General features: G+C 40.4%; 2 protein-coding genes across 3 annotated transcripts in view; one reads left to right on the forward strand and one right to left on the reverse strand.

The window, feature by feature from the left end:
- Positions 1–3,300: 3,300 nt before the first annotated feature.
- ZDHHC7 (zDHHC palmitoyltransferase 7) lies at positions 3,301–23,489 on the forward strand. 2 transcript variants are annotated; one of them, XM_080552035.1, is made up of 8 exons: positions 3,393–3,571; positions 9,256–9,341; positions 11,147–11,469; positions 14,304–14,428; positions 19,157–19,253; positions 19,709–19,790; positions 20,063–20,193; positions 21,254–23,489. In XM_080552035.1, the coding sequence occupies exons 3-8, from the start codon at positions 11,164–11,166 to the stop codon at positions 21,428–21,430; spliced, it is 918 nt and encodes a 305-aa protein (XP_080408161.1). In that variant the 5' UTR covers positions 3,393–3,571; positions 9,256–9,341; positions 11,147–11,163; the 3' UTR covers positions 21,431–23,489. The 2 variants fall into 2 exon arrangements, with proteins under 2 accessions (XP_080408160.1, XP_080408161.1); XM_080552034.1 differs by lacking the exon at positions 9,256–9,341 and having other exon boundaries at positions 3,301–3,571.
- The window catches only part of LOC308176386 (hepatocyte nuclear factor 4-beta-like), a 36,509-nt gene continuing 32,112 nt past the window's right edge, over positions 22,291–26,687 (reverse strand). Inside the window, exon 14 of the mRNA XM_080552033.1 lies at positions 22,291–26,412. Coding sequence (XP_080408159.1) covers positions 26,276–26,412 — 137 coding nt within the window. The 3' untranslated portion in view covers positions 22,291–26,275. The remainder of the gene's footprint in view (positions 26,413–26,687) is intronic.

Genomic DNA, 26,687 nt, shown 5'->3' on the forward strand with positions numbered 1-26,687 from the left:
CATTGACACAAAGCAGCGTTTAATGGGGAAGCATCCACACAAATAACAAATCTTTGGCACCTTGCAAACATGCATAATTAAACCTTCAACAGCGCTAGTCGGCTTGAGATGTAAGGGCCTATGGCAATAGGCACTATGACATATTCCTGTAAACACTTTGTTTTTTTCCTAATGCAATCTGCGAGCAGCTTTACTGCCCTTTGCCAAACCGTTGGAGTCCTTATACAAATCATTTGAATTTCAGTATTTGCATTTCTAAGGGCAGGGACAACGGGACATGCATATTTCATATGTTCCTCTGATACGTGAAGTATTCAAAAACTCCCGCAATTTAAACAACACGTTGGTTAAGGTATTGTGGCTGTCTCTGTGGAATCTATAACAGAGATAAGCCCCGTTCCTTCCTACGAGGACAGGAAGCATGGAAACAATTTGCTTCGTACAGCATTATGTTTCAACATTTCTTAGGTAATTTGTTTGAGGACTTGAAGTTATCTCTGGCAAACAATTTATCTTGGCAGCATTGTTTGCCGGAGAAGTGGGTTCCAAAACAGCAGGACTTGCAGAAGAACCGAAGTCCTGACATGTCTGGTAATGCTTTTCGCATGGCAAAAACAACACCGTGCATATTAAAATGAGCCTGCCTAAGCTCTGCTCTGCACACTTAGCAAAAATGTGGGGAGGAAAATATTTGACTGATTTGTTTGTTTTTGAGTTCAGGAGGAAATGAGAAACCTGCACAGTGCTAAAAATACAGAGAACAAAGTAAGATGAATCTAAGGCTTTCTGGTTAGCATAAATTTGCTGACTTGCCCTTAAGCATCTGCCATATTGACTGTGAAAATTCCCATTGTGTAGTCAACATAGTGAACACTGCGCCTTTTAAAACCATCTGACTGGCAACAGAAATTGGTACAGTACAACTATATTCTATCAAAATGCCTCAGCACCCTCAGAAATTGAGGTTAAAAATTCTGCAATATCAGATTGAGTCCCTCAAGGAAGCTCTGAGGTCCAAACTGGTTCTCTAGATCTTTGCACAAACTATTTGCTGTTCGAAGCTATCCAATCTCTCTAGCAGTGTTTGAGCAGAAATCAGAGCTAACATGAAAAAAAACGCTTCCTGGTCTCGAATCCTTAGAGAGCTGCAAATGAAAGTGGATTTTCAGAACTACATCCACAAATAATGGCTAGTGTCACGTGTATAGTACAAGACCCAGATGTGACTGAACTTTGAGAAGGCTCAGATGTGGGAGAGAATGTCCTAGTTTCAGCCTAACTTCACATCACGTGACATTATATAATATATTTTTTTAATTGTCAAATAACTGCTTTGTCTTTACACCTTTTCTCCTTCAATTTGCATCTGGAGAAGTGTACACTGTCTGCCAATGTCAGCACGGCACAAGACTAGCACATTTTAAGATGCCCTACAGCTGTGGAAGTAAGTGAGACACCATCCAGTGGACAAAAGCAGTGACATGAAGGGACACTGAAGTGACAAGTTATTAAACATCAGTTCCACTGAAATGGATTGCAACACTTCCACTGATTTAGAAGCTCTTCCTGGTAAAGCACATGCAGGAACCGCTGGAGCAAGTAACCAACCTTTTGGGCACAACAACATGCAGAGTCCTGTCTTGTCAATACTGCTAAATATTAAAAAAAAATAGAGAATTCAACTTTTTTTGTGTCTTCTGGGTAACTGTTGTGTATCAGCCATCCTAACATAGAAGCACAAGCAAGGCAGTATGCTTCAGTTTTCTTGAGGGGTAAGCTCATTGAGCGCTGCATCATCATAAATATCTATCCAAGAAAATTTGTTTTGCTTCATTTTGTTTGGATAAATGACGTATTAGTTATATTAAGGGAGAATATGGAGAGAGAAGGAAGTTTTAGGAAAAGGTCAACTCCTATGATTTTGTGTGCATACATGTTTGTATACTGTCATTTCAATTGTAGAGTTTGGCAATAGAATAATTTCTTCCAGCTGAAACCCAGCTGCTGGGAAATAGAAGACTACACACAAAAGCAAGCTCTCCTGAAATCCCTAATATTTCAGGACAGAAGCAGAAGAAAATGAAAATAAATAAATAAATAAATAGAAACACAGAGAGACATGTAGGCAGCTGTATATTATTGCACTTATCAGCATGCAGAACTCGTTTTGCACTTGCTGCCGATGTCCCACTAGATGGTGTTCATGCTACAAGAAGAAAAAAATCAGGATGGAAAAGTGTACCCGAGTTGTGATAATGTCATCCTTCAGCAGTTTTTTCTAATGTGTTTTAAAATGCATCTTCAGCTCACACGCTGCCAAGATTGCTATTTTGCATCTCATTTTCAAGGCTACCGGGTATCTACTTTTCCTAATACGCTGTGGAAAATACTGAATGATAGTCATGTGCTAGTATTTCCCCGTGAAACAGTTCATCTAATTTAACTACAGATGTTGAGCCTAAACCAAATTGGTTCACCAATTTTGGTTCACCAAATATAGTAAACGGGAACTGAGAAAGCTGCTAACTTAGGTGCCTAAAATCGTTCTCCTGAGACTCCCTGAACTAAATAGCCACGAAGAAACAAGGTTTCTCCTTAACTAAAGAGGAGCCGCGAAGGAACACCACTGTGACACTGAGCATGGAACATCACGCAAAAACCCTTGGTGGACATCCTGAGGTAAAACCCCTGGGATCTGCAGCCAGGTATTACAGGGGAAGGTAGATGTGATGCTGCGGGACTATAATGCCACACAGAGGTATCACTGTAGAAGCTGTGAACACACTTTTAACCCAAAATGATGATTTTATTGAACATTTGTGGGGTAAAACGCCAAGCTGCTAACTTAGGCGCCTCAAATCCTTCTCCTGAGACTTCTTGAACTAAAGAGCCACGAAGAAACAAGATTTCCTGAACTAAAGAAGAGACACGAAGAAACACCACTGCGACACCAAGCGTAGGACATCACAGAAGAAAAGCCTTGGTGGACATCTAGAGGTAAAACCCCTGGGATCTGCAGCCAGTTATCACAGTGGCAGGTAGATGTGGTTCTGCTGGGCTGTAATGCCATACAGAGGTATCACTTTAGAATCTGTAAACACATTTTTAACCCAAAATTATGATTTTATTGAACGTTTGCGGCGAAAAACGCCAAGATTCTGGAGCCACAAGGAGGAAAGCACCTGACAACTCCCATCCTCAGACCCCCTCCTCCCCACCCACTGAGGCGAAGCCCCGCCCACACGGGCATCAAAACCTCCCCGCCGGCGTCGCGCGCTTGCGCAAACCCCCTCCGCTAACCAACGCCTGCGCAGCGCACATAGGGACGGACCCTGCCCTGCGCCGCGCATGCGCAGCGCGGGCTGGTGGGGAGGGGGGAGCTCCGGGCTTCCGCCTCCCGCCGGCGCCGCCCCGGCCGCTTCCGGGAGTCGTCGGCTCCGCCGAGCGCCCGGCCCCGGCCCCGGGCACGGCGGCGGCCCCGGCCCGGCCCGGCCCGGCCCTGCAGCGGCGGGGCTCGGCCCCAGGAGGCCGCTGAAGGAGGAGCCGGGAAGGTCGGTGAGGAGCCGGGAAGGTCAGTGCTGGAAAGGAGAGGGGTCGAGCCCTGTGGGAAGGAGGGGGGTCGAGCCCCGGAGCGCTGCGAGGGGGGGAACCGGGCCCTGAGGGGACGCCGGGTGGTGTCTGTGGTGCTTGCAGCGCTGTGTGACGGGCTCGGGTGCTCTGGCACGGGGATGTGACTGCGAGCCTCGCCGCGGGTGTGATGGGGTCGGAGGCTCGGTGGCTGCTCGCGTTAACGGGGTTAGAGGAGGTCTTTGGGAGCTGATGCTCTCCTGCTTCGAAAATGTACCGGTAAAGGAGGGCTGTGCTAATTCGTCAGTAAATTAAGTGAGAACTTAGGGCTTTTAGGTCAGATTTTAATGGCAGAAAGCTCGTGGTGGCCAAAAGAGATTGATAACACTTCTTATCGCTCTTTAAACTTCTCTTGCTTTTGCCCTAGCTTAATATACTTCGTGCCGTACTTTTCCCATGAATTCCCTGTTTATGCTTTTTCTCAAAGCATAGGGAAACAAATCGGTAGTGTACTGCAGCAGTTGGAAGGCTGAAGACAAAGAATGGAAAGAAAATGTGAGAGTTTATTTTTAATTGCTGTGAGGAGCCGTTGAAAACAAAGGCTTTAGCGTTCTCTTAATCGATGTTGAAAATCGCCAGTGCAAATATTTTAGCTTTGATCTGTGACGTTACTTTCTGTAACCTTGAAGGAAAAATCATATGTGGATATAATAAGTGGCAGTCCCTGGTACTGCCACCTGGATACTGCAGTGCACTCAGTGAATGAGATACCCAGGCTCATCCTCAAGTGAACATGAGGATATGGAGTAAATTTATCGATGTAAAAACCACAATAAAAAAATAAATAAACTCTAAAGAAGAACATGAGGCAGTTGCCATTGGCAAAGGAGTAAAACTTACAGTTGCCACATAGCGATGTGATATTTGTTTAAGCTTTCTGGAGTCTAATCTGAACTTGAGCCTGTGGCCCTGTTCCAGAAGAGGTAAGACACAAACCCCAGCCGTAGCTCCCACATACCGTGCTTGTGTCCTTTCTCGAGTAAAGGTTGTTCGCTAATCCAGAAGTGTTCTGTCCTTGCTGTAGAAACTCAGTGAACTCGTCGTGTATTGGATCGTGTACGTCTTTGGTGGGCTCTGAAGTCTTGTGAAATATGTTCCCTTTGATTTCCATATTCATGGAGGGGAAAAAATTATTAAAAAAAAAGATGCCTTGTGCAGCATCTCAGAAGCTACTTGGTATTTTGCTGAATATGGAAAAGTGACTTGGTACTGCAGATTTATCAGGTTTGTTGCTGACAAGCAAAGTGCTTCAATACGTTTTATAGATGTGTGTTCTGAAGGTGTGAAGAGTTTTTTTTCTTTCACTTTGCATTTTTCATTTTTGTTTTACCCAGAAATCACATTTCTGTTTTTTTGTGGATGCTTCTGAAGATGCTGCCAGCATAAAGACACGAGCAATTAGACGAGCAGCTTACCTGTAAGACATCCATACTTACGCTGAGTTACTGTATGCCTTTTTTCTGAGGTCATGTAGCACATCCCCTTTTCAGAGCTGAAAAGAAACTCTTCCAGTGTTTTCTGTGGCTTTCCGCTTGCTGTAGAGACTGGCGTAAGGAGAACCATTACAATAGTTTTAAACTTGCCTGTGAAATATGTAATTTACTGAAGATCATCTCTTGAATTCGTCCACGGATGTGTGCATGTAGACAGCATCATGTTGGTGCTGTGTTCCCACTGTAAATCGTCAGTGTGCCTGCAGCAGAGCAGGTGGGTTTCAGTAAAAGGAAGGGTTACAAGGCATAAACGAGAAATTCCCAAGATAAGTACAGTACAAAATACGTTAGAGCAAAGGCAAGAAGGTTTTTAGAGAGGTGATGAGCCGTGTCACAGAGGGCACGAGACAGGATCGGGGTTGTAGTTGATGGATTTATTTGGATTGTAGTTGTTGGACTGGTCCTGCTGAGCGCTGGCTGCTCCAAGCAGTTCTTGCACATTTCATGGTTGCTGAGAAAGCTTAACCTTGAAGTCGTAGTACCGAGCAGAGTTCCCTGCTGCAGAGCTTCCTGCTGCAGAGCTAGGCTGTTGCTGGGGCTGACCTAAAGGCTTTTCAGTACAGTTAATGGTCAATGTAGTTATTGGAGTAGCTTTATTTGTTTGCTGGGAGGTTGTTTGCCAGGTAAGTCACTGAGCAGGGGTTGAAATGAGCCACAGTTGACTTAAGTGGCTTCGCAGTTGGGATCGTATGTATCTGTAGTGAAAAGTAAGTTACCCAAATCAGGCGTGATTACCTCTAGATGCTGGCTGATGGATATTTATTTATCTGTCAGCAGTGAGTGGTCCAAACTGCTGATGATTTCAGATACAGTAACAGGTTTGCCCATTTGGCTTACTTCTAAATTCTGCAGTTTTATTGAAGTTAATGTTTAAGCTATCTTGTTTTAGTGAGACTACGGTTCTGTAATCTTGATTTGCCACCAATGCTGTGTTTGCTCTGTAGGATTTAAATCAATCGTATGTGAGTGCTGCATGATTGTTACCCTACTGTGCAAAGTTGAAATAAAAGCATTCTCTTTGCTTCATTGAAACTGAAGTACGAGGAATCATAAGAACTGTCTTGTTGTATAACTAGAAAGAAAAAGCAACCAAAAAAGATTTGGGCTTTAATGACTGATAGATTTTAAACCTGTACGTTAATTCTTATCTGTTTATCTGTTAAAAAAAGAGTTTTTCTTCTAGATCAGTGTTTTTGCTTTCTTCCCCAAAATACGGTGGGGAAAAGGACTGAACTTAATTCTAAAGTGCTCTTTTTTATTTAACTGACAGCAGAGGGGGCTTCGTGGTGCAATAGTTGCGGATATCATTCATCCTTCTGAAGCCTGTAGTACCCTTATTTCACTAAACCTACTGAAGGGAGACTGGTGCAGTGCTCTTTAGCCTCGTTGGAGCCCTACAATCACGTTAGGCCCAGTCATTTTACAAGACCATCTTTCCAGTGATCTCGAGTTTGTAACGTAACATCAGATTTATTTTTTATATATTGCCACGTGCTTTCTAAGCAGTCCTCTTGTCACTTCTTAGTAGCGTTATTCCAATGGTCTCTCTGCTGTTGGGGCCTGTGTTTCATTAACAATGAGAGCAGGTCAGATAAGACATACTTAACCTGAGAATTTCAAATAACACCTAAGAGGGGAGCTATATCAGAGTAGATTTAATATAATCACCTGTGCAAATAGAGGACATTTTGCATGAAATGTTGAATAATTCAGTGTTATCTTCCAGTGCCAGCTAATGACTTTTAAAAGGTCAAATGAAAATCTTTGCTCAGAGTATTAGGGTTTAAAGCATCACGCTGTGCCTGGAGATTTGGACTTCAAACGTGTAACAAAGATGCGATGTAGATTTTGGTTAGGACAGGCGGCAAAAAAATTCGCAGTCGACGGGAAAGCCGTGAGCATCTCAGTGGGGGCGCAAAGCTCTTTGTAAAGTGTAAGTGCTTTTCAGACATTGATCCCCTTCCCCTTGAAGGGGGACCGAGGTGGGGGGTAATGGTGGAGGCAGCCAGAGAGGAGAACAATGTGCAGGAGCAGGGGAAGTGGACGTGGAGGGAGGGATCACATGAGAATGAATCCGTTCTTGCACAAGCTGGAGCGTGATGGTGCTTCCATGTAAACCAGTCGGGGGGATGCTACGAGGAACCTTGACGTTTTGCACAGATGATTAGGGAACTGACCAAACGAATCACGTCCCTGTCTTGTCAATGAGTTCGCTGCTCATAATTTCAAATGATTACTCTGACTTCAATATTTCACCTGCAGAGGCTTAGCATGTCGTCTTCTATTGCTTGTCATCCTCAGCTCGGAGAGCGGGTGGGTGATGCTGCAAATGAATGTGACATACACTCAGCGTGTCTTCTTTTTGTGAGTTTCTGCTCTGCTTCCACAAAATGCCATGTCAATGACAACTTAATGACTGTGGGTTTCACAACATTGTGAAAAGTTGTTTAACAAAAATATAAAAGGTTATTTATAAAGCAAAACAGAAAGCAGTCAGGAGCCTTGCTTAGTTATACGTGCATAAAAAGCACTCCCTTACCTTTTAGGCTTCTATAGATTATACAAGTTTGTTTAAATAAGACACGAGTCTTCTAATTTCCAGGGGATTTCTGTCTTGGTATAACTTTCTTTGAACTGGGAAAAATTGAACATGAGTACTGAAGAACTCAGTAGTGTTGCATTTGAAATAGTCAACTACTTTCAGAAGCTTTCCATTAAAGTGGCTTCATATTTGCTTTAGCTGTTAAATGCCAGAATCCTTACATTACTCTCAAAATGCCTTAATTTAAATGAACCTTCCAAGTAAGAGTGAAGCTTCACAGAGGTTATTTTAAATACTATAAAACAACAGAGGAAATAAACCTAGGTACTTCCTCAGCCCTAGTTAGACACAAATTTGAAATTCCTGCTACAAGCTGGTCATCTTACCCTGTACTACGTAAAAACAAAGGAAAAAGTCATCCTTGGTTGGGTATGGGAGATTTAATTGCAAGGTAGATGTTTGTTTGCAGCAATAGGACTGGGTAAGAGAAGGGCAATGGCAATAAAAGTCCTGGTGCAGGGATCCCAACTTAGTTTTTGGGAACAGCAACACTTTGTGAGCGTGCGTGTTCTCGCTAACTCTTCTAGTCAGAAACTCAGACTCACACCTCTGCCGTTCTCTTCCCCAAATAGGCATTTAACTCAGGGTTTTGTTCTCCAGTCCTGCTTCAAATGCCACGTGGCGATTTCCAAACTTTAACCACTGAATTTTTCAAGCTTTGAAGTACCTGGCTCTCTAAATAAACTTTCTCCTCTTCTTTCATGATGGAAAAAAGTAAACCTCTAGACTGCTTAAAAAAATGCCGTCGCTTCACACGGTCTGTGTGTTGGGCTTGAGTATTGCGTCCTTGTGAAAAAGAAGGAATGTGATTCAAGTTTGCGAAATGTTCATGTTGTGAAATCAGCATGGTTAGAACAGCTCCTGCCAGCGTTTCAGTCCTTATGCTGCCCTGTGTAGCGTAAGTCTCGTGGTAGTTATTTGCCTCTCTGGTGGAATTCCAGCAAGGAGAACTTTCAGAGTGGATATTGCCCTTTGCATAATTGTGGGCCATTTTCTTTTATATACAGATTCTGGAAGGAGTAGCTTCTTTATTTTAAATTGGCCATAGCTGGGTCTAATAATCGTTTAAAATAAATTTTCATAGTTTATCTTAAAATTACAAAAATAGTGCTATTCATGCCTGTTACCAAAAAAAAAAAAGCTTACTGTAAGCAATGAAGTCAGTCAAAGTCTGGGATTTTTTGGTATACTTTAACTCCTAATCATAGGGGAACAGCAAACAGGAAAAACAAACTTTTTGACTACGTTAGTTTGTAATGTTAAAATCTGGATACCCAACTCATCTAAAACAAAAGTATGAACAGGATAGATCTTGTTTAGTGTTACCCGAAACACTGTTTAGAGTTTTTTAGAATGTTGTTTATCATAGCTTAAGCAGTGTAAAAATTTTTTCCTGTGGTCAGAAACTTGCTTGCTGTAATTACATGCAGCATATTTCAAAGTGCTCCTATCATCGTGCATTATTTGTGCTTGACATTTTCCTGACGAAGCGAGAGTCCTTTACTAATGAGTTTTTTGACGATGTCTTTTCAGATTACATCAAATATGACTATGTGAATAGCCTAGTATAGCCCAAAGGAAGGACATGATGTCAGAATAACATACAAAACATTTGTGAGGTATGCAGTTTTTTTTCCTGTTGTGTTAAAAATTTCTCGTTTGCCTTTTATGCGGTTAAACAAAATAAATACAGTAATTTCATGTCATTCTATTTGCATGCTGCAGTAGTTGTTTGCAGAATTAATCAAAAATTCATGTCATGACGTACACAACTATTGATTTATTTCTTTTCAGAATCTTGATGTCCCGATTTATGATAACTTGTTGGTTTGAGCAACTGAAAACTTGCCTTGATTGAAAAATAATTACATGTTTCTGCTGCTGTCGCACCCTAGGTGGAGGGAATTCCAAATTTGTGTTCTATATGAGGCTTCAGATTGGGAGCTTGATTTTTTTTTTTTGGTTCATTGATTCCTCTAAAACACTTCAAAGCATCTATACAGCAAGAGGTCTTGGAGGAATAACAGTGAAAAATGTTGTGTTTGAATCTTCACACTGCAGTCTGCATGCGTTGCTGTCATTTCTAGTCTTTAAGATTATCCCAGCCTGGTTCTAGCCATTAGACCTGAAGGATCAGAATATGTTTATCTGACTTGATTCCCATAGATAAGACTGGGAGTGTTTTAAAGGGTTTAAAACTGTATAGCTTCATCTGAAACCTATGTCAAATGTGAGTCTTGGTGATGGTCACTTTGACCATTTTAGACTAACAAAGTGATCCTGTATTCAAGGTCTTGGGATGTAACCTGAAGTCTCGTATAGGCTGCTATTATTATGGGGAAAGACCTGAGACTTCTACGTAGCTGCCAGCAATCAATATAATGCTTTCAAGTTTCCCTTCGATATGGCCTTTAATAGGATGAATCAATATAATTTTTAGAGCACAGTATACTTCTAAGGCAGCAGTCTAATATTGATGCATGCTATTTAAGCTTTAATTTGTCTCCAGTTTGTTGGTAGCACTTCAGTTCCACCATTCCGTGTCTTTGCCTGTTAGAGTTGTCTGGAAAATAATCCTGTTTTCCTGAAGGCTGTTAAGGCTTCAAGTCATGTTTTTGTTCCACATTGGAACAACAACAAAGCCCTAAAAGCGTTTTCATGAAATTAATTAATACGTTCTTTGAAAATCTGATTCATGTAATCTGTTGCCACGTTAATTTAGCCACTGCCATTTGTTTCCCTTAAATCTGGTCTGATCTGAAATCGTTTTGTCAGTTATCCAATGTATTTTTGTAACTGTTTTGTTGTCTTTTTTTTTTCTTTAAATACAATAGCACTTTTGTCAACAAACTTACTTGCTTTCTAACTTGCTCTGTTTTCCATTAACAGTGTACTGGAACAGCTTTGTTTCCATTCTGTTTTTTCCTTCTGCTTTTTCCTCGGGTTGCAGAAGCAGTACAAAAACTCAACAGGCTGGTGCCATAGTTTGCTGTTTTCTGAGAGACATAAGCTGTAATTTTAGGAAGAGCTTGCCATTTGGAATAGTCCGAGATAAAAGAAAGAGGTTGCATTTTTAACACAAGGAGAATGGATTACAGGCATAGCAAGGTGGAAATAAAATCATTCAGGCATTGAAGTAGCATGATAAAAAAAAATATATAGTTATGGGATTATAACACTCAGTGAATAGCTTACAGAAACTTTGAAACTTTGTAAATGAGTCTCTTCTGATAACAATTTTTTTCTTCTGATGACAAATATTTTATCCTTATGCTGTCGCAGAACTGTTTAGTTTTTGATCAAAAAAAAAAATCCCATTAAATATTTTGAAGCTGGATATGTTTTATCTTACAAAAATAGGAAAGGAGAGCGCCCATATTTCTGGTTTCCTCACGCGTAATAATGGTATCTTTGCTTCCTGCAGGGCAAGTCCGGAAAACCATGCAGTCATCAGGGCACAGGTTCCGTGATGTTGAGCACCACCCGCTTCTCGCCGAAAATGACAGCTACGATTCCTCTTCCTCAGAGGCTGACATGGCAGAGAGGGTTTGGTTCATCCGAGATGGCTGTGGTATGGTCTGTGCTATAATGACATGGCTTCTGGTTGTCTATGCAGACTTCGTAGTGACTTTTGTCATGCTGCTGCCTTCCAAAGACTTTTGGTACTCTGTGATCAACGGTGTTCTCTTTAACTGCTTGGCAGTGCTAGCTTTGTCATCGCATCTGAGAACTATGCTAACAGATCCAGTAAGTATGCGATCGCTCCTTGATGTTGGAGTACTCTTTCATATAGCTCATCGGCTGCAGACAGATTTGGAAATGTGGTATCTGTGCCTTCCTGCCAGGGAAAGAAAGTAGTGTTAGATGCAAACTCCTCGAGTTGGAGGGACCGTATTTATGCTTTGCATATTGTTCTGTCAATGAAACTACAAATAAGCTTTGACTTGAGGAGCAGGCGGCGGCGTAAAATGAATTACAAGGGAGAGGTAGGCTCATGGGAAATGCATTACATTTGTTAAATATTAACCCAGTATCTGAAGACGCTGATAAAGACACTGATAAAGCTTTAGGCTTTTTTTTATTCTCGCTTCTCCTTTTTTCCCCAGATTTATTTTCGAAACTTCATAAAAAGCTGTAGTTACATCCTGTTGATCGTTTGAAATGTCTTCCATTTATGGCATGTGGAAGAACTTTTAGACATAAACATGCTGAAAAACCTCAGTCACATACCCACATAAAGTCACAAGTACTGTACTACGTCACTTGTGTTATCTCATTTAGATATGTGGAGTCATTGGGAAGCAAGATGTAAGTTTAACAAGCATGTGGTTGTAAGAATTGATGTGAGAGGTCTTAGAAGCATTCATTTCTTAGGACTTTTACATTCAGGAATTCAAGAGGTTAAATTGTTTATGTTGTACAAAAATCTATCACTCTTCTAGGAAAGAAATCTGTGGAGAGAGGATTGAGGGGGAGAAAAAATATTTTCTCCATGATTTTGAGACAGTAACAGTATATAAAAATCAGGGAGTGGCCCAAATACACAGCAGGGTGTTACAGCTAATGGTTTACTAGATTGTTGATTTATTTCTGAGTCCACACCCAGTGATGAAAATGTTATGACTTCTACAGACTGTGACAGCTACGAAAGTTAATAGTTTAAGGTTAGGTTACTTAAAAATATGTACTGTTAATGCTGTATGTCTTTCTAGACCCATGTTGTTCTTTATGGATAAAACACGATTGAAACTGAGATGATTCACCACCTTTTTTTCTTCACTCCTCTCCCATCTCCCAGAACGGAAGACATGACTATGTGATAGATGCTAAGATTGAAGGAAGGAGGAATAAACCACCTGTAAACACATGTGAATTATAACATACTCTCATAAATATGTATTTTTCATTGAAAAGAATTAACAGTCTGAGATTAGAAAAGATATTATGGAAATAGTGTATTTTATCATCAAAATGCTAAAGGCGTGACCTGAGGATGCAATCCTTATTGACAAGTGAATAGGTGAATTTGAGAGATGTTTTTTAAGGCTAAATTTACCCAGAACAAGATAAGTTTACGCATTTAGGAATTATCTCTTCGAGATAATTCACTATGTCTACAGTAAAGTACTTTCCTAACTTAAATGTGAACATTCATACTGAAAAACAAAACACAAAAGCAACACACCATGGTGTTTAGAAGCTCTCTCTTTTGTACCCCTTCAAAGACAGCTGGCTCAAGTTTGAATCACCATTTAGCCAAAGAGCCCTGTTGTGGTGCGAAGAGTCCGTCAGGGTCAGGACTTGGACTGCCTCTCAAGCAGGATAAACGCAAGGTTGTTACTCCAGGCCATGGACAACAAAAACAAGTGAAGAGTCTGCCCAAGTCTAAAGTTATTTTACAGTTGAATGTAAAGTGCCTGCTGGTTTGTTAATCCTGTCTCAAAAACTTAAGGTGTGTACATAAGTGATGATGTTGCCAGTGGGCTTTTTTTTCTACTGAGAGACAATTATAGACCATTGCAGTTGGTTCAAGCCAAGCTGGAGAAAGTTATCCCTGTGTGAAGTAAGTGATGGCCTGGAGGAGTTGGTACAGAAAAGCAGTAGCACTTTCGTTTCACATCATGCTTTATTTCAAAATCACTTCCTGCCACAGATATGTGTTTAACTCCATAAATAAGCAAAGTGACAATGGTACTTTGCATTGTTTTCTTCCTACTAATCCAAAGTTATATTCTGATATCTTGAGGCTATGGACCAATAGTGTTATTGGAAGAAGCAATTCTGCCTCTTCCTGGCTGTTCATCGTCATTCTCTGTCAGAGCAGCTGCTAATGCAGCTCTGAAATGCAGCAGTGAAAATTCAGAGAACTAATAACCTAAAAAAGAACTTTTTCCTGTTGGCTTATTTTTCTTCTGGATCAGTTCCTTCAGCATGTTTGCCGTGCATATACACAAACTTTAACAGTAGCAAAAGGCAGAAGGAAATGCTAGGTGCAGGCTGAAGAAGCTGATGGTGGTACATGACAGCGTACAAGTCAAAACTTTGAGTGTAAAGGGGGAAAATAACGGTGATTTGTGGTTCTAGAAAACTTGTGTACATGGGGCAGGCGGCAAAATCTTGGGTTTGGAGAGTTGAAGTGAAATCTTACAAGTAGCTGTGGCTGAGCTAACTTGTGGATGGCTTGGCCTAATAACGGAAAGTCACAATTAACATGAGAAATCATAGTGCTGAGTAGTGCTCGCTTGGAGTAACTTGTAAGCAAATAGTGTACCTGCCATGCCTATGTCTGCATGTAAAGATGCCTTCCTCTTCATCCTATTTAAGTGACTACAGATTCCATCAGAATTATGCTAATACCTGGCCACGGGTGAGACTCGCTGAAATGAAACGGAACTTGAGGTCAAGCAGAGGTAGCTTACTCATTTGGAAGTGATTCTGGCTTATGGCAGACTAACTTTAAGTAAATTAACTTATTTCAGCAGTTATGTGGAGATTACTGGCCTGAAGTCTGTAAAAATGTATTTTTAAATGGTCTCATACCATTTAAGCAGCTTTTTCTCTTTTAATTGAAATGATTTCAGGGGGCTGTACCCAAAGGAAATGCCACTAAAGAATACATGGATAATTTGCAACTAAAACCAGGAGAAGTGATCTACAAATGTCCAAAGTGCTGTAGTATCAAACCTGAACGTGCACACCATTGCAGGTATGGTATAGTTTTTTTAAAGCAATTACTCATGTTTAATCTTGGAATAATGTTCCTGTTTTCCATGCTAATTTTTGCCCACAAATTTCTTTCAGTATCCAATAAACTTTTCAGATCTGTACATTGCAGAGTGTCTTTTAGCATATTATGACTGAAAACATGGATGAGAGGAAGGAAGCAAGAGATACAATAATAAAAAAAAAATCTGTGTGGCATCTCGAATATTTTTTGATCTGCGAATATTTCCTGTACATCATTCTAATTTAATTGTGCCATACTTGTGATAACGCAGGGCAAAGGAAAGAACGTCAAAGAATTTTCTGATAGAAGCAGATTAAAGAAGACTCCTGCAATCTTAAATTAAAAAAAGATACAGATGGGTTTTTAACTATTGCTTTAATTTGTATTCTTCTTGTCTTTTTAGTGCTTCATTTGAAACTGTATGTGAATTGCTTGGTTATTTTCCCAAAGTTGCATGAAAAATCAGTTAAATGTGCTGCTGCTTGTTGGAGACTTCATTTTCATTGGGACAGAAGTGATGATAATTTGAACTTAGTGTGCTATGCAAGAGATAGTAAATGTGTCCATTTTTAATTCTCAGTCTTTTGAGTTTTCAGGCACTGTGGACATGCATTTGTAATATTTATAGTGTGAGAGTTGAAAATAGATATGCCTGCATAATTAAGGCTTACATAAGTACGTAAATATTCTAGTGGCCCTTCCTAGGTGTGAGGGGTGATGTGTATTGAATTGTGTGGCGTATTCAATTTAAGTCTCCGAGTTAGTAGCCGTCAAAAGAACAGAAGTCTTGTCAGGGCTCTCAAATATCCTGTAAATGTGTGGTTTCTAAATTAAAAGTCTCAGTGTATGTCACTTATCCGTGTGAAAGTTACGGCTGAGAATCCATTTCCACTATAAATATTCTGCCTTGGCACTGAAATCTTGTTCTCATCTCAGATGTGAGTGGGTTTGTGTATCTGGAGCGTGAAGGGAGAAGTTTCATATATAATTGAGTAGAGAATGCTCTTCAGTTAATTTATCTGTGTTCCAGGTTAGCTGCAGCATGGATACAGGTACCGGGCCTGGCTTCATGTGCAGTGAGCCGCCTTGATGAGCTCCAGCCGAGCATTGTGTGAACACAGCTGTACTGCTTGCTGGGCAGGCTTGGGGGCAGGAGCAGGGCAGCTGCTTTCTTGTGGCAGAATGTAAGCCGTTACCCTCTGGGGATGCAAAATAGCTTTGTGCAATCTGCTCACGTGTCTGAGCGTTGTGTTCATGGGATGCAGTAAAGGGATGCAGAGGCTCTGCTGCGTGTAGGTTGGATCTTGTTGATTTGCTCATTTTAGATTTAGGCCAGCTTCCACGGGGACTTTGCAGGTATCTTTGTGAAGTGTTTCCCCCATCTTCGTTCCCTATAGAATTGGCTAATTTTGAAATAACCCTAAATGAAGACATCTTACGTTGAACTCTGCATAGGAATAAAGAAGCTGGAGGACTGGAGAGCCTGGAGCCTGTACAGCTGCAAGGCTCTGCTTGTGTGGTGGATGTGCAGCTAACAGCTACAGAGGCTTCAGATGAGTACTGCAGAGTCCCTGGGCTACATCTGGGCTGTCACCCTCGGGAGCCGTTACGTTGGGTGTTGCGGTAGCCTGTGATCCCAGAGAAGGCAATATGGATTGAAAAACTAGTATTTCTTCACGGAAAAATAATAAAAGTATGCTAAGGAAGGACTTCATATGCCTGGAAGTGCACATGCTCTCTGTTGTAATCCTGCTGTCATCTTTTCCTCAGGAGTTGGATATCTGGTTTAACTCCACTTATTTGTTACCCATAGCATGCTGCTAGTAATTTCAGTTAACTTTTCCAAAGTAAAACAAAGGATTTTTCTTGTAGTTTCTTGAATGTTGGATACATGATGCCAGGACAGACAAATGAGCTGGAAATCACATACCAGAATCTGCTTCTTTGCTGTATATTTAGCGCTGCAGAAGTGTATCAGATAGCAAAAAAAGGTTTGCTTGATTACACTGCCAGCTTTTTATTGGCTTACAAACCCATTCCGAGGATATTAAAAAGACAGTCTAGTCCCAGATAGTCAAAGTGGCAATTTTGTGATAGAAGAGAGTTGAAAATGGAAATTGAAGTTGGTTCCTGTTGGGAAATAGTTACACTCAAAGCCACAGCGCAGGTTTTGAGTAGTAAATTATTAATAGAAGAGGCTCTTATGCTGTAGTTATCAAAACTGTTGTGCAACGCTGCAGAAGTTCTTTTGAGGAAGAAAAATAGTTTCATAATACACATTAGCAATGGGAAAACAAGCAAGAAGCCTTTATTTACAGCTAAGTAGCCTCCATGAAATACTTGAAACTAAGATTATACCGAGCAGTTAACATTTTCAGCATAAGAAGGAGGCTTAGCTCATGTGAATGTTTTATCAGTTTCACCGAAGGAGCACAGCTGTCGTTATTTCCAGCCTGTGTTTGTGTGCAGGGAACTGTTATTCAGAACCAGCTCACTGAAATGTTTGCATGAGTTTTTCTGTGAATTTCTGTCACCCAGACCAGCTTCTTTTCAGCCACTAGCTGTGTCTTTCTGAAAGGTACCTTCGGCATTCAAGTATAATTTCACCTGCAGTTGCCTGAGCGTGTTCAGCAGCAGCACTGAGCTGGAGAAGACCTTTCTTTGACCACAGCTGCATTTTCTCACTGCCGTACTGCTCCTTCCTCCTGAGTAGGCGTGAGGATTCTTGCAGCTAAAGGAGCGAATTCCCCAAACTCTTTGCTGCACGAACATCTGTGCTGGGAGAAGGGAAGGAGCAGAATACCGGCAACCGGGGTAGGAAGCAAGCTGCCCCGCTGTCGGCAGCATCACTGCCAGTTTGTTTGTTGGCTGGAAGCGTTGGCTGAATCGTGGCGTTAAATGAGAAATGAAGGCAGGGTTCCAGACATCTGATGTCTTGGAAGAGCTGAGTAGGCTTGTGAGAAATACTGAATGAGCAAAAGTGAGTCCTGCCCACTTCGCATCCTTCGTGTTTGGCTTGATTCGAATCCGGGTATGATTTTATTCAGTACTTTACCTTAAGAGTCGTATTAATAAATAGTAGGGTGACAGCATATCTTCTGTGTTACATCAGAAGTTTTGCATGGCTCTGCTAGCTTTAGCTCACCTTCCCCAGCCTCTCAGGAGGTAACGAGAGGCTGACTTACAGGCTCGCGCTGTGAAAGGAGAATCTTCTGGAGAGCCTTCTGAATGCCTCCTCTTGAACAGTACCTGCTTCTTCCGCGCTAGAGAATGGTTGCAGTGTTTGCTTGTGGTGTTGGTTTTCTGTGTGTGACTGGCACCATTTGAAAAGCAATTTGCATCAGCGGAGTTATCATCTTCAGTGCTGATAAACCAAGAGGCAGCAGGAATACAGGGACTGGGTCATGATAGCCCAGAGCAATGGGAGCTTTGGAAGAGCAGTTTGAGATTTGGGACTCCTTTCTATTACCTGCACAGGAGCACGTTCTGCCTCTTGCTGAATTACTTTGTAGTCATGCACATGCAATGACTTAAAAATGATTTTATGCCTGTGAGTACTGATTATTTTATTTTCCACCTTTCTTCACTCTAGTGACAATCATCTAGCCTTGCTTTGTGGCTTGTTCCTGCAGCACTCGTAGATATTACACACAAATATTAAAAACAAAGGGTTTTGAATAACGGTGTCTGAATTTGTGAGGCTTATTTGGCTCTTTGTTTGCTGAAATGAAAATGCATAACAGTTTGGATGTTTTGCAGGGGAATATGAAACGCTTTGGGTCTGTGCCTATCTGAAGTACAAAGCTAGGAAAATGAAATATTAGTGTTATTTAAGCTATTGATGATACAAGGAAGAAGTTCAACACGTTGCAGCTGTTCTGTTTTTCTTGCATAACTGTTCACATTTGGTCACAGATGGGCCTGAATGTAAGAGTAATGAGCCCTCCAGTGCCTTATGGCCTAGCAGATGCAAAATGGAGTTATTGAAATATTTGACTTTTTCTGGAAATAGCCGTGACTCAGAACTGAGCAGAAACTAAGCAATTAGTTGCAGAACTAACGAAGAACCATTAGTGTTTAAGTATCCATTAATAAGTAGACAAAGAATGTGTGCCGTGTATAGTTTTAATTTCTTGTTTTATGTTGAAGTGAATTGTGACATAGTAAGCAGTTGTTTGTTGGAGATTTTGATTGTATGTGTTTGGAGTTGTATGGCCAGTTGATACCTTGAGTAACGTTTTTTTTCTTGAACGTGTAAAATATTTTTCCACATTCAAAAACTACTCTTACAGCTTGTAACCCTATAGATTGGAAATAATGATTTCGTCTTTTAAAAAAAAAAAAGTTTTTTAATAATCTTGAATCTAGAAAAGACTGAGGCTTTGTTCATTCAGTGCTGCAAGTGTCTAAAATAAGTTACTGGATTCACTTGGTTGTGTGTTTGTCTGCAATGATTCTCTGGAGTAAGTGAGAATACATACATTGTTTATCTTATGTGAAGAGCATCTTACCTATTTGGTCGGCTTTAAAACAGGCAAAAGTGACCAAATATTTTATTTGCATTACTTTAAAGAAACTGGTAGTGGAATCACTGTTTTCAGTTTGTCAGGAAAATATATTTCAGCCTGTTGTATTTTGGCAACTGGATTTCTATTTCAAAATCTAACTTACTGTTTCTCAACAAATGTCTCTCTTCCTTTCCCTTAGTATTTGCAAACGATGTATTCGAAAGATGGATCACCACTGCCCATGGGTGAATAATTGTGTGGGGGAGAAAAATCAGAGGTTTTTTGTGCTGTTTACGGTAAGTGAAAGTCAACAGCAGCATGATCTCAGTTTGAACCTACCTTGTTTATAACTATTTTGGTTATGCTTATTAGAGAGTAATGGCTTAAAGGGCACAACTGCTTTATGTTTGTTTTTTTTTCCTTCTACCCAAGATATCCTCCAGGTGGGAAGATATTTCTACCCATATTCATTTTAGTATGTTCTGTAAAGTGCTGTTTTAAGTCGTCATGGTTTTGTATAGTAAAAATTAGTGAATTTGTAGTGTGATTTAGGGAGCTGATCTTTATACGCTTTCATCGTTGCCCATGTTTTTAGATTCAGACTTAATTAAAATTTACATCATTGTAAAATGATTGGATTAAAAATTGAAGTGGGAAAGTATGTTTATTGTGCAGTGGTGAAGGCTGGCTGAAAAGAATGTTTAGTTTGCTACCTGGCAGCAGTCAAAATTAAGCTCTCTCTCATTTCCAGATGTACATAGCCCTAATTTCAGCTCATGCGCTCATACTGTGTGGGTTTCAGTTTTTCTCCTGTGTCCGAGGGCAGTGGACTGGTAAGCAAATACTTAACTTTCACTATCTTAATCCAGCAGGTACTAAGTAAAAGTCATCATTTTCCATTTATTTCAGTCCCATGTATGAAGTATTATGGGACTTCAAGTGAGGTCCTAAAAACATTTTGAAACCTGTTAAGTTTCTTAAAATTGTGAAATGTTGCTTCAAGTGTCAAATAGCTAGCTTTTATTGCGGTTTGTTGAAGAGATGTCTTAGCATGAACATAATCTATAGATCTATTTTTTTATAACAACATATGTTGTTTTCACAGAATGCAGTGACTTCTCCCCACCTGTAACTGTGATCCTGATGATCTTCTTGTGCCTTGAGGGTTTTCTGTTTCTCACTTTCACTGCAGTCATGTTTGGCACCCAAATCCACTCAATATGCAATGATGAAACGGTAAGGACTGCTACTTCTATAAACTGTGACAATTCTACTGGGAAAATGTGATTATATATAATTTTTATTTACATGAGGGAAAATTCTTATTTTGTAGGAAAATAATTTGAAATAGTGTTTATTTTCTACAGTTGTAAAATGGTGAGACGTCTTTGGTATTTGCTTTCTAACAGACATTCTTGTATTGTTTGCTCTTCTGACAAATTCTGTAGTTAGGTTTTCAGTTACACAGATTGCACAACTTCAGTTTGGACTTCTAGTTCTCAACCATCGCAAACTCCTAAAATGTCGTGAGAAGTGACTGCTTTCTTCAGCTGTTCGCTTAAACTAGCTATCTTGTTTCAACTCTTCACCCTTTCCTACTTTGATATATTTTATTAGAATATACCCATAGTTAGGACATTTGGCTCCCTTGCCCTGAGATCTGCAGTGTTAAGCCTTGAGAGGATGTTTTGCGCCAGATAATTGACTAGAAACGTAAGAAATTTGAGTATTGTGACTGTTGAGAATTTTCTCATCTGGGGCTGTTTAAAAATGTACTTTGTACTGAAGAGCTTTGTGTGTTACAGAAATGAAAAACAATGGGTAAATATCCAGCTTTCATTAGGAGAAAGATTTAAAAAAAAAAAATTGAAGTAATGCATTTGGGAGAGTAAGCCTAGCTTCAGTAATTAGAGTACAAAGTCGTCTTGGAAGCCTTATTACATGGTTTCATTAAATGAGTAAACAACTTTTAGTGTACACGTATCGTGTGCAGATGTTCTGGTTTCCAGATCAGCTTTTCTGCTCATTTTATCTTTCAGTTTGGGAGGCTGGGGGAAAAGGTAGGGGTAGACCAAGCTGTCCTGTATACACTGTACATTCTAAGTCTTCTGCCTCGTATCCACAAGGCTAAATCAGCCATTCTTATTTCTTCCTTACTGAATAAATAGTAAGAAACTAATCGGCTCATAGCTATTAATTAAAAGAATGTGAAATTGTCATTGGCTTTGACAATTCCGATTAGATGTCATTAAACTTTGGACTTTCAGTGTGTCACTGCATGTCTGTTTGCATACAGGAGATTGAAAGACTGAAGAGTGAAAAGCCAACATGGGAGCGGAGACTACGCTGGGAAGGAATGAAATCTGTTTTTGGGGGTCAGCCTTCACTCCTGTGGATCAATCCTTTTGCAGGATTTCGAATCAGGCGAATTCTACTGAGAGCAAAGAAAGGAGGACCTGAGTTTTCTGTTTGAGTCTAGTTATGCTGGAACTTGCAAGAATACTATATAATATTTATTTGGGGCCAGAAAAGGCTGTCTACATATAATCTGTGACCAGGTGAAACTGATATCAGACATTTGCTTGTAGCAAGCAGAGTTTTATACGTTTATCGTCACAGACATCTCATTAACTTTCAGAGACACAAACTGGATCTGTAATGGTCTTAACAGCAAGATAACAAAGGAAAAGCACGTGGTCACACTAAAGAAGCCAAATGTTGTCATGCTACTGTAATTTATTTTATGAGATTAATTATGCATTTTTGTTAAACCCTTTTTATTTGACAAATGTTTGGGTAATTACCAGTGTGTTTTTATAAAAATTATATACTTAGGTGCAGTTGTCAGTCAAGGAGGAGCATTATGGTGAAAGTTGATCTCAAATGAGACCTAGCTTTCTAAATCCAGTTTTCAGGGAATAGTGGTTTGTTCAGTTTTGATTTCTATTTCAGCTTGTCCTAATAAACAGAGCTGTACTTGTGTCCCACTTCAGACACACATTCCTCATATGCAAGTGATTCAAGGGACTTGTGCACACGACAGCATAACACGTCAGAGGCACTATTACACCCCTGCCAAATGTCTTCCCAGGCTCACAAAAGCATGTCCTGTGTTTGGCAGTTTTAATCTCGTGTGGCATTTCGGTAAGTTCTAAATCCTCAGTAAACAACACTTTTAACTAACAACTGCGGGTCGAGTTCTGCCCTCAGATACGCATCTCCAATTCTTAATGCATTGATTCTAGAGGAACTGAAGTGTATGTGTTTGAGGATTGTATCTTGTCCTTTCAGCAGGGGTAAGTGGGACCAGTGGCTATATCACCCTGTGCGGGATTTAAATGAAAATACTGGAGACTGGAGTTAATCGACTGAAAACAGTTGTCTATAAGATCTTGTTGTGCCCTTTTTTTTTTTTTTACTGTATAGGCTTTTCATAGATGGAAAGCTATTGACTCAGTTATCCCATGAACAAAGAGTGGAAGAACAAGGAAGGTTCCTCTAGTGCTGACAGAACTTGCCTCTTTCTCAAGGATTTTAAATGTAGAAGAATCTGCAATAAAATTATTTTTAATTTCACCGTTTTCCAACCAAAACTAAGAAAAGATCTAGAACTGCTTTATGTGGGCCTGACAAACAACAGTAGTGCTAAGAAATGTTTGTAAATCTTCAAGTAATTAAATGCAAACTGCAAGTAATGAAATTCAACTAACAGTGGATTCTTGAAAAATTACATTTAGACTATTTTTTGTATTGTTAATTTGTTCTATAAATTACTGACAATATAAAGGATAAAACAGGAGCCTTGATGCATAGCTTGAAATCGTGCCTAGAAAGTAAATAGCTCCCTGTTCTGGGACTTGCCTTAAAATTGTCCTGTTCTTGCTTTTGCTTTGCGAGTTGCACTGATCTGTCCCACCTCAAGCAGTTCAATGTGCTGAAGAATCTTGCATTTAGTAAGTTTACTTACTAGAGAAGTTATACCTTCTTTTTTCAGTTACCGGCTTCTCCATTTCTTTGTAACTGTTTGTGGCATCTTGGTCCCTGCTTCATCAGGTTTTATACCATTAGGTGGGTGAACTTACTAAGGGGTCCATTTATTATCGACGACCCTGCAAACAGAACCGTGCAATACTACGTAGTAGGTTCACTTTGCCTGGGGGGGATGGTGTGTAAGGCTGGAGAATCTGGAGGTGGACACATCCAATGGAATTGCAGCCAAATGAACAAAAGTACATCTCATGTAAGTCAGGGGAATGTTGGAACTTCCACGAGAATCTTTGCATATTCAGTTGCACATCTTAAAGACGGGGGAAAAAATGTGTCTGGCTTTGTCATGATTGTCATGAGGCTCTTAATGTGTATATTGTTTAATAAAATATCCTGATGAAAATCAGAAAATATCACTTCAAGCGGATGAACTCTGTGACTTAGCAAGTGTGTGCGTGTGTGAAATCAGGTTTACTTGGCTTTTCAAACCCTTGTTACGTTGTAATTTTTTTAATGTAAAAAAATAAAGTAATGAATTGAAGACTTACAGTTGATTAACTTCTGCTCTGTATATGTTGCGTTTTTGCACATATACATCCATATTCACATATATTTAGATTTCAGCAACTGCAGAGTAATGGTCTTGCATCCTTTGGCCTGTAATCTATCAACTAACAGTAGATACTAATTACAAATTAAGGATGCTACTCTGCTTAGTAAGGATTTTAGGCTATGCTAAAGGCTTAACTGCGTCCTCTGGAGTAACTCCTTATCTTACTAGTATCTGCTTGTCTAAGGCAAGTGTGATAAACATGCAGTGAATGCTTTCTTTTTGAAGACTCTTTACAGGATAATCAGGCTTTACACCTTCAAGGTGTTTCTGTAAAAACAGGTTTGGACTCCCTAGTTTCTCTACCCAAATATTGACCTTTTTCCCCTAGTTCTGTAGTTTGAGATACAAACTATAAACAAACAGAGCCAAATGTTACAGTTGGCAAGGAAATGCATCCCTTACAGAGCAATAGGTAAGACTTTATTACTTGAGATGCATGGTGCGTGTTTTCTGACAAACAGCTGGCATTTTACTGGACTGCTAAAATATTTCTAAGTTATGGTTTTGAGCTTTTCATTACCAGAAATTATTAGTCCAATAAAGCAGAAGTTAATGAAGTACTGACTTCCAAGAACATTGGTTTAATTTAGAGTGGGATTTGACATAGGAAAGCCAGGAGGAGATTTTTGCTATGAATCTATTCTGGCCCTAAATGCAGGCCTGTTGTGAGTTAATGACATCAGTGTCAAGTGAAATCAGGGCTTTGCAGCCACAGATTATTATTTTTTGTATGAAACAGGTGAAAATCCCTAGGGTATTTGTGATGGAGAAATCAACAGAGAAACTTGAAAACTTGGTTTTGAATTTAAAAAAAAAAAAAAAAGCCAAGCTTTCCTTTGAGAATTGTGGACCATATGGAATTTATTTCCACTCGATTTATTTTCTTACCATTAATGAGTATAAATGTACATTTAATTTCTAGAAAAGTAATCTGCATGATGGAGGAACTGGAAGCAATGTTACACAAGTACAGATGCAGCAGGAATGCTTGCAGTGGGACTTGTTTTCCAGATATAGCTGTTTCTAATCAAAGTTATCAGCATTTATATCAGATCAAGTTCATCATAGACAGTAGAAAAATAAAACATTGTGATGTTAGGTCAAATTCAACCCAGTCCTCAATGGTTTTCAAATCTCTCTTATACTGTAGAATGGCAACTCTAAAATATCTCCCCGACCACTGAAATGACCTGAGTACAAAGTGTTCCCCTTTTGATGCAGGTTCGGATGCTCTTCCCAACTCTTCTTTCACTCAATCAGACTGCATTGTCACGGTGTCCTCCATCCGAGGACCTCAAAGTGCTTCACAAGCATCAGTGAAAACAAGCCGTGGCTGGTCACCATCGTTTCATCTTTGTGATGAGCAGGGATGGTGCTTGGGGGGTGGCAGATCTGTGTGATGCAACGGAACAAAGAATTCTCCATCGTGTTCTAGATTCAGTGTGAGACCATCCTTAAATGCATTGAGAGCTGCCTGATGGAGATCATTGGACTTTTGCAGAAAAGAACATAAGCTTTGTAGAAATCCAGCAGTTGGCTTTCTAATGATGGTCAATTCACATGAATAAATGCTGTACTGCAGAGACTGCGCCTTAGGAACTTTAGAGGTTGTATACGCATCTATTGAGATTATTTTCAGTAGCTGTAGCACAGTTAATAACTGGTCACTGCTGACTGAAATTTACACTAAATTCAGAAAGACCTTATGTTTTAAATACAAACATTTTTAAATGCATGGATCACAAAAGACCTGCCTCCTCCTTATCTGGCAAATTCAGAGCTATGAAGTTTAGGTTACAGACATTACAAAGATTTAGAAAACTGCAGCAAAATCACACCTCTGTAGTTGGAAAAGCTTTTTTGGTATTTTTGCTAGGACTGTTGCTTCTTCCAAATACGGTTGCAGTAAAAGTTTTCAGGAAAGGCGAAGAAGTGATTTGGTAAGTCAACGGCTTCTTGAGTTTGCTGCCAGTTGTGGGTTTTACCAGACCGGGCAGCCATGGACAGATGCAGAGGTCTTTCTGCCATCTCAGAGTGGTGTTAGACATACACACAAGAAAGTAGGATGCAGCAAATGAATCACAAATGGACTCCATATATGTTGGAAATCATGGAATACAACAAAATAATGACCAGCACTAAAGGTTGGCTGGTCTACAGGGGATAAGCATTACTCACATCACTGTGGAGTAAGAAAGCATGTAAGGGTTATGAAGATATTCATCCTAAAGCTTAACTTGCAGCAAGAGAAATGGGAGTGTAATTAATTTTTTAATGGGGATAGGCCTTTCCATACTGACAATTCAAGACAGACTGTATTCATTAACAATTAACAGGAGCTGTGTAAGGCATTTGTTTTTACAAGATGGCAGCCAAAGGCTTCAAAGGGGTGGTGATCACACTGAGCTAGGTGATGACACATGCAGTCAAAAGCCCTGCTCCAAAGAGCTTACAGTCTTGGTCCTACTGAAAAGAGCATTAACCCCAATCCCTTGTGAACTGGGGGTGACAAATGAGGGTGGCAGTGGCGGGATGACCCATGGCGAGGCTCCTGCTGCAGTCTGGTGTCTGGTGCTTTACTCACGGTCAGGAAAGAGTGTGACCGACAGGTCCGGTGACAGGCAGGGGGTTGCCGTGCTTTGCCTCTGCAAAAAGAAAGGGCCCGATTCACTTTCAGCACGGTTTCCACATTGCTCCCAGCTTCTCCTTCCACTCTCCCTATAAAATCTCCTGCTTGGGTATAACTGTCTGAGGCAAGAGCTGCGCTACAGCGCTGGGGCCTGCGCTAGGGCCTAGTTTATAGTCTTCACTGCCTGTGCTTGTAGAAGGAGATGGAAGGGATGGTTCAGGAGATGCTGTGGGAGAGAAAAGAAACAGAATTAGAATGGTCTTTGCTGCTGGTCAATAGAGCAGTGCCCGTATAAAATCAGCAAACCATCCTATGAACCAAGGAGCAGGAGCTTTGGGGTGGTGGGGGGAATCCAGCCCCAGTTCGGGCATGTTCTTCCTTCTTGGGTTGTAAAGAGGCCTAGGGGGGTGCTGATAGGCACACACCAGCTCTTCCCAGTATTTTGCCCTTGGGAAATGCTTGTACCCAGTTGCTTTTTATTCCTTATGCTCTTAATCAGAA

The sequence above is a fragment of the Anser brachyrhynchus genome, assembly GCF_964034855.1.
Source record: "Anser brachyrhynchus genome assembly, chromosome: 12".
NCBI lineage: Eukaryota > Metazoa > Chordata > Aves > Anseriformes > Anatidae > Anser > Anser brachyrhynchus.